General features: G+C 46.4%; 1 protein-coding gene across 1 annotated transcript; it reads right to left on the bottom strand.

Annotated features, from left to right (window-relative positions):
• Nucleotides 1-201: 201 nt before the first annotated feature.
• DRAXIN (dorsal inhibitory axon guidance protein) lies at nucleotides 202-6310 on the bottom strand. The gene is made up of 6 exons (XM_009325220.1): nucleotides 5851-6310; nucleotides 4316-4503; nucleotides 3646-3757; nucleotides 2685-2774; nucleotides 2355-2444; nucleotides 202-314 (listed from the first exon to the last, which is right to left on the bottom strand). Exons 1-6 carry the CDS (start codon nucleotides 6308-6310, stop codon nucleotides 202-204), a joined length of 1053 nt encoding a protein of 350 aa, XP_009323495.1.
• Nucleotides 6311-8515: the final 2205 nt, after the last annotated feature.

Below are 8515 nucleotides of genomic sequence, written 5' to 3'. Positions count from 1 at the left end.
GGGAGGGGGAATGCAATCCTGGTATGGAAAAGGCTGAAGCCACTCTATTTATAATTAACATGAGCTTCAGTCTTGTTGGAACCTGGCATGTTCAGAGCCTGCAGCTTCAGTCATTTGCTTGACTTTTTCCTCTAATTCCCATTGCTAGGTATAAACAGTTTGACCCCAGCTCCTGACCATCCAGGCAGGGCTCCCACCCTCCTAAACATTAATGAAAGATCCCTGCTCTCCGTTGGCCGATTCGGGCTCCACGCAGCGCCCTTTCCTCCGGGTCACTCTTCGGTTCCGGTGGAATTTGGCGTAACAGCGTAGCCCTGTGGAAAACACACGCGTAAGTGAGCAGGAGGGACCAGAGCTCACTACAGCACTAACGTCAAACAATTAGCTCTTGGCCTCAGTTCATGACAGAGCTTGCTGCAGAGGGGACAGTCCCAGGGCTGGGAAGCCTGGGCTGTGTCAAATGAGGTGGCAGAGAAACGCCTCACATGGGCAGGGCATATTGCTTTCTGGGCCCTGCTATTCTGTTTGGCTCACTGTTCTGGTTTGGGATTCATTGGCTCAGGCAGAAGGTTTCACTGGCTTCTTGAAATACCAATGAATTATTCTGATTGTTTCCAGTGATTTTATGGAAGCCCTGCTTGGTTTCCCCCTATTACTTCCCATTACTGTCTAAGTGATCTCTCCATTGGGAAATTACTATAGACTTAATGTGCAGCAGCAATGGCTAGGGAGCTCCCCTTGCTATTTATTTCCCTGAAGCTTCAGGCGAGGAGGGAATAGACTTTGAAGCGTTATTACTGGGAGGTCTGAACCAAAGCTCACTGCTGATCTCCCTCAGTTTCTCTGTTTTGGATGCTCAAAGTGCAGGGTCTGAAGGAAGCTATCTGATATAGCATTGATGAATACTAAGGGGGAAAAAAGGTATTTTGTTTGTAAAAAACATCAGTACATATTCTCCCATGGCAGTGGAAGGCAATGGGAGCCTCCGGTCAGGATAATTCATCGGTTTCTGGCACTGATAGATTTATCTTTTGGCGTCTGTTGTCTGACTTTGTTACACCAGAATGCATAGCTAGTTGGGCCAGACAGGGTACAGCTTATGTGTAAATAATTCTCATGAAAGCCCTGATTTTCAGTAGCCCAGGATCTGGTCACTGGGGATGGCAGGAGCTGATTTGATCATCCTAGAAACTGCAACTCTTTTTACTTCCAGAGCAGGCAGTAGATAGCAACAGTGCCAGCACCCCCAGAGTGGGGGAGGCTGAGGATTTATAGCTTCTTATAATGAGACAGCCCATAAACTGTCCTTGAGTACTTGTACACGGGAGACCCAACCGATGTCACAGGTCACTGAGGAGCCTTTCAGAGTGCATGTCTCTGGGCTATGTGGAGACCAGCTACCTTGAAGTTGGGTTTCTGCCTCTCATTACCAATCCCCCCAGGGCAGTCTGGCCTCCCAGAAGGAGAGCGCACAAGATCAGAGCTCTGCTCTTCTCTAAGCATCTTGTCTATCTTATCTGGACCCTACATCTCTGGGGATCTTTTTAATGCTACAGAGGATGCACATTTGGCATCAACTTATAACTACCTTAAGTACAAAGCAGGGCTGGGGGGCAGCCCTTGTTAGGCTTGTAGAAATGCTTTTCTAGGCTAATCTATCAGAACATCATCTCTGATGAGGACTTTCAAGTGTTACATGACACACCCAAGGTGAAGACTATCATTTAACATTGGAACTCCAGGAAAGCAGACTGTTTAACTGGGTAAAAAGTAGGTGAATGACCTGGCCAAAGTCACCAGGTACCTAACACAGGTCACAAAATTTGGCAACAAGAGTTATGTTCTGGCAGACAAGACCCAGTGCCTGGAGCTGATCCTGAACATGTTCCAGACTAGAAGAGTGCCTTTCAACATCTTCGTAACACAACTGTCTATTAAGGGCTGCTGTGGATTCTTCAGAAATAGTTTTAAGAAACAAAAGTCTGTATCCTGCCCAAACCTACTAAATTGCTACAATTTCCGTTGAAATTAACTCAGGAAAGCCATATTAGGCATAAGGTCATGTAAAACAAGGACAGTAGTCTGTTTTTATAATCTGTGATACTTGAAAGCACCATTGAAGTGTTAATATATTGTGGCTTCTTCTGTTAGGTTTGTAGGTATCAGGATTTTTGTTTTCAAGAGGGAAAACAAGATATCCTGGATGACTCGATGGTCATATTGTGAGTTAGTGGCAGGGAAAGGCTTAGAGCAGCAGAGCTTGGCTCCTGTTTTCACATATAAACCACTATTCCGAGCCAATGCAGCCCACTATGAAGCCAGCTGGGAGGAGGAGAGCAAAGAGCTGAACTCACCTTCAGTGCACATACAGTCATCGTAACATTTGTTGTTAAGGCCTCGATTGTGTGGTTTGCAGAGGTGTTCACGCAAGTCACAGCAAGAGCCTGCAACACAGGAACAAGGGTCAGCACAGCTCATTTATTCCCTTCCCTTGTAGGGCTGCTGACACCCATGACAGCTCCATGGTACAGACATCATCTGTTCCCACAACACGCCTAGAGAGCCCTCCTCTCTGCATACCACTTTCTAGCAGTATTAAAAATCAGGATACTTGTATTAGAACCTGGGCTGGATTTCAAACAATCTCATGTTTGGAGAAATGACTCTACCAAGCTGATCCTGACCTGGGAGGCAGTCAAGGTGATGATCACATGGCTCTCCTTCAGCCGTCACGGTTTCGTTTCCACTGTTGGGGCTCTTACTGCGGCGTTTCTCTATGGAAAAAAACAAATGTTCGTAGAAAATTTCATGCAAAATTTTATTTTGGAGACTGTTCCAGGGTAAGAACAGCCTCAAACTTCAAGAGTTTGAACTCTAAACCTTCATATTCTAATCTCCTCCCTATTTCTCCACCCTCCAGCTATCATTTTTCCTCTGCCCTCAAACTATGCATCCAAAATGAGAAACATTCTGAAACGGAGCACAAAACACAATCAGCATTATGCTTTTTCTCTCTTTCCCCATGTTGTGGTTTAACCTCAGTTGGCAACTGAGCACCACACAGCCGCTCGCTCACTCCCCGCCCCTCAAACTCGTAGGTTGAGATAAAAACAGTTTAATAATTGGAATAATAATAATAATTAATAATAATAATAAATATACAAAGCAAGTGATGCACAATGCAATTGCTCACCACCCACTGACTGATGCCCAGCCAGTCCCCGAGCAGCGGTCGCCCCGGCCAGCTTTCCCCCAGTTTCTATACTGAGCATGACATCACATGGTATGGAATATCCCTTTGGCCAGTTTGGGTCAGCTGTCCTGGCTGTGCCCCCTCCCAGCTTCTTGTGCACCTCCAGCCTTCTCAGTCAGTAGAGCATGGGAAGCTGAAAAGTCCTCGACCAGTGTAAGCACTGCTGAGCAACAACTAAAACATCGGTGTGTTATCGATCCTAAATCCAACCTCATCCTAAATCCAAAACACAGCACTGTACCAGCTACTAGGAAGGAAATTAACTCTATCCCAGCTGAAACCAGGACACCCCACCACTATGATCTCACACCCTTCAGCACATCTGTGAACACTAACCATTGGACAAGCCTTACAGAATTACTTTTGGGAAAGAGGACAGGGAGGTTTAGCACCTTTCTTTTTAGCAGATGGCCACATTTCTGGTTTGAGATCCTCATAATCTGTCCAGTCAAAGAGTGCCATATCTAGGGTGGGCATCACATCCCCATCTTGCCTGAGGCGGGCCTGCAAACCACAAGAAACCAAAGAGACAACAGATTACACTTCTGTAGTGACACTGAAGTCTTTGCAAATTTTCCTGGTGCTTTTAGACCTTAAAAAGGCCTTATGATCCCACCCCCCACCCCTGTCTTGTCCACTGGGGATTCTTGGCATCTTATTTTCAAAAGGGAAGAGCTTTCCCTTGTTGCAGCTGAAGCCAAGAGGGAAGTTTCCACTGCTTCTGTGTGAGGATAAAAGGCAAGCAAGGAGCATTAGGACATGCTGCCTCTCCAGCCAAGTGCTCCTACTGCCTCTCTGGTCTTTGAAGCTGAATGAAGATGGCTAGCTAAGGGAGAGGTAGGGCAGGGAAGAGAAGCAATTAAAGGAACTGTTTATGAAGAAGAGATGTTTAGATGTCTCCAAGACAGAGAGCTGCTTTTGAGGGAGGGCTTTGGTGTTAAGCAAGCACTTACCTCTAACTGAAAAATAAAAAAAAAAAAAAGGAAACTGGACCTTATCTGCAGGAGATTTCTGTCTGCATCAGAGGTACAGTGCAGTTACCAGCTGTCTCTGTCTCTTTACCTGTGACCGTGGTGATGTGGCTGGAAGAACAGGAGGCTCTTCTGTGGACACAGCTAGTTCCAGTGCAGTGATAAGAAGCATGGTGGGAGTCAGACTTGTAGCTTCCTCTGCCTGGAGGTTTTGAAACTGTTCTTCAAAGCTTTCAGGTTTCTTGTACAGGGAGCTTGGCCCAGCATCAGGAGTCTTCCCTGCAGAGGGCAACAGGTGCAGTAGCATTAGCTTTCTCATCCCTTTTTCTCTCTGTGTGCCATAGTTTTGAGTCAAAGGAATTCAGATTTCATCCAGCCACTGGCCAGTGTTCTACCACCCTGAGCTGCTGTTTAGACCAGTATAAAACAGTGATGTGCTATTAAATTAAAGTGATAGATCAAGTCTAGAGTATATGCACCTTGCTTTTTACACACTTAAGTCATACATAATCACACCTTCTTGAAGATATGTCTATCTCTTGCTTAAGAAGCAAAGAATTTCTTCTTCTGGTCTCAAGAGTACAAAATGTACCTGTTAAACCATTTTTAAACCAATGGATTAAGCTGCTGCAAATACCTGTGAACACATTCTTATTTGATTTTAGTAGTGGGTTATTTCAATTTAGCTCGTCAGGACCTACCTAACTTGAAATAAGAATATCTTCACAGCCTGATCCCTGCTTTTCCTAAGTATTAATTGAAATATAGACCTTAAGTTAAACCAAAGAAACAAGGCCTGTTTTGTAGTCTGCAAATATTGCTTCAAACCAGCTTTGTTGCATACTCTTCTATATTGCTTCACATGAGTTGTTTAGTCAGTCCCCTGAGAAAACAATAGAGCTCTTCTTACTGACACAGGGAGGAGTGATAGCTGGAACTCAGGGATACTGACACCCAGGTTGTCAAATAGCGTAGATTGACACAAATTGCCTGGCTTTAATGGAACTAAAGATTCACCATGCTGACCATACCATACCACAGAGACAAACACCCACAACTTGACCTGCAAAGGAAAGCAGTCCCAGTCAAAAACAAGCAACATTTTAAAGTAATTAGTGCAATTTCACATATGCAAAATTTGTATTTTTTGTTGTTCAGCATAAATATAGAAGAATACAAGCTCTGATGAGAAGAAACTGATCTTCAAGCAAAGTAGGGGTTTTTGTACTATTTCTATTTCTGGTCATGTTTCAAAGTCAGTGGAAAGATTAAACATGGCTTGGACATGTTTGTTCATAAATTGAACCATTTGCTAAAAAAGAAAAAAAACAAAGCAGGCCACCCCAAAACAACCCCTCAAGTCCTAGGAACTTTCAGAGCTCCCCCTGTAAGGCAAACCAGGTCATTTTCACAAAATTGCAGCCAGCAGTAAAAACCTCTGGTTCTGGAGTTCCCCTTTTTTCTTGTGCCTCTTTTGTTTGGCAGATTTCTCCCCGGAGCAGGCACACATCCCACACCCTCCACACACCCATGTGGCTCAACCACAGCTGCATCTTCTTGCCCTCACACAAGTGACACTCATTTTAAGTGACCCAACAGCTTCAGCTTCCCTTGGAGCTCAAATACCTCTGTGGTGTTTCAGCCTGTCCCTGCGGCTGTGTCGCCGATGCTCTCGGTTCTGCTTCTTTCCTCTCTCAGACCCAGGGGACTGGTTCTCTCTTTCAGGATATGGGAACTCAAACCCCAGGAACACATCCTTATGCTGTTTCAGGGCTGCTGGCTGTCCCTCTGCAGCCAGCTCTTCCACAGCTGGAGCTCCGCTACCCGTTCTGAGGGCCTCTTCCCCAGCTGGCCGCCCTCTAGAAGGCATGGCGTGGACCCTCTCCTTCTTGGCCAAGCCATGCTTGTGGTGGTGCCCACTTCTGGGCTGCTGCAGCCACGTCTCTTGGTTTTGAAGATGGTTGTTGTTCTCTGGGACATTTTTGAGCTTTGTGCCAGGGTCCAGGGAGACTGCGAGACTGATGTCAGAAAGAACCAGCACGCACAGGAAAAGGAAAGGAGAGAAGAAGGTGGAAGGAGTTGCCATAATCCTGGGTGCTCTGCCTCACCTGCAATTAAAAAAAAAAAAGAAGAAAAAATAAGCAACCAACTTCTAGGCACTGCAAAGGCAAGCAAGATTCAGACCTAGGACACTTAGATGAAAACAGTTACAGTGTCCAGAGCTGGAAGTGCTTTTTTTCCCTCCTTGGTTACCTCCTCCTCTCCCAGCCCCAGTTACAGCAGCTGAGACACACGTGCAGGGCCTGCAGGGCTGAGAGGTCCCAGTTTCATGTGCAAATGAGGGCCATCAATCAGTAGGACATTTCCCTTTGATTCCTGACTAGTCCCCCTACCCTCCCATTCACAGCCTATCATCTGAGGGGCTGGGGAGGCTGGCTCCTGCAGGCCACAGCTCCTGAGCCGCCTGCGCAGCACCAGCTGTCTGGCTAGGGCTGTTTGCTGCCAGGTTGGCATCCTGGGCCTGGCTGGCACTGGCCTCTCCTCACAGCTCGTTTCCTTGCAATGAAGATGTCAAGATGAACAGAACTGGAGGCAGATGGTGGCCTCGCAGGACCAGCAACAGCCCTGAGCAGCTCAAGACAGAGACACATGGGCATGCACACAAATACTGCTTCAGGGTGGCTGAAACTGGTCAAGGGAAGAAAAAACACTGGACATTTTGTGCTGATACCTCACAGCGTGGCAAAGAAACAAATCTTCTGCTGTCAGCAAAGCAGGGGATGCTGCTCTAAAGATCAAGGGGCAGGGAAGCAGACTGAGTTTTCTCTAGTTTGTCCCACTTTCTCTCCTTGACCCTGCACAGGTCACTTCACCTCACCCCACCAGGTGAGGCTGTCACTGGGAGGGTAATTTATGTCCAAAGAACACTGAGACCGAGTCCCTCAGCACAACGGCTGCAGGCTATTCTCATTCATTCTGCTTCACTGTAATATTTTTGAGGGTCTTCCTTCATCCTTGTGTTTGTGAGACATGGCTTTGGGACATTGCACAAGTCGGAGATTTCTCTAATTAAGTCATTCTCTGTCCTTTCCCACAAAAAGGGATTTTCAGCATTTCCAGTGCAGCCTTTCACTCTGGGGTAGCTTTCTCAGACTGTCCCTGTCAACCTGGGCAGCATGAAGGCATGCTTAAAGCTGGAGTTCCCTGTGACACTGACACGGTCAGAAAGCCAGGCCTATGCTTACATTTGAGAAATACTGTCACAAAGTTACAGCCACAGCTCTTCACTCACCGTCCTCCCCATCTTTCCTGCACCCCAGCCCCCAGCTGCACCTGATGTCCATCTGCCTGTTCATTAGGTGAACCACTTTGCTGCATAATTACAATGGCTTGTACTCCCTCCTCCAGGTGCTTTGCTGCTTGACCAGCCATTGTCACCTGTGAAGGGCAGCAGGTAACATCCCCTGAGGCCAATCTCAGTGCCTTTTTGTGGAGCTGACAGAAGATACCCTAAGAATGGCCTTGGTTCTTCCTTTCCTCTTTTCTTTCAACCTATGAGACAGATGTGAAATGTTTTGAGTCAGTGAAACCTCTGCCATCATAGCAGCCCCAGCCTCATGGAGCATCTGGGGAGTTTAGAAGGACATGTCTTCATCCTCTTAAGTGAAAAGCCTGCTCACTCGTTCACCAGCTGATTCAGCCTTTCCAAGATTCATCTCTGTTATTGCTCAGAGCCTGGGAGCAAATTTTCAGTTCAGACCTCCCCTGGAAAGAGGTAGGAAGCATGGGGGCCTTCTCTTTAATGCAGTGTCTGAAAAGCAGGTCTTTCTACTGGCCACAAAGGACAACAAACTGCTACTTGAGGACTGAGTTGGGAGGTGCTGGGTAGTTCATTTGCTGAAGGCATAACACTATAAAAAAGTATTTTATTGGCAGCTACCTGGGACAAAGGAAAACCAGACCAACAGCTAAATCTGTTAACAAAGCACTTGAAGTCCTCCTTCAAAACCAATGGAACAAATAGCAACCAAGCAAACCCCAAGCTCTGCATCCACGGCATTTGTTTTTTCCTAGGATTTTCTCTGTAAGAACCAGAGCAAACCAGCTGGATCAAGGCATCACTCAGAACAACTCAAAGAGCTGGAAACAGCATCTTACCTTTTCATCTGTAGACAAAATGCCAAGAGGAGAGAACAAGTGCAAAGAGAATGCGAGGCAGGTGTCTCCAATCTCACTCACACAGACATGGGCCCTTTGATGGTGAACCTGACAGACACATTAGCTGCAGAAT

The sequence above is a fragment of the Pygoscelis adeliae genome, unplaced genomic scaffold, assembly GCF_000699105.1.
Source record: "Pygoscelis adeliae isolate BGI_AS28 unplaced genomic scaffold, ASM69910v1 Scaffold36, whole genome shotgun sequence".
NCBI lineage: Eukaryota > Metazoa > Chordata > Aves > Sphenisciformes > Spheniscidae > Pygoscelis > Pygoscelis adeliae.
The sequence above is the reverse complement of the archived record's forward strand: the minus strand, read 5'-3'. Positions and strand labels throughout refer to the sequence as shown.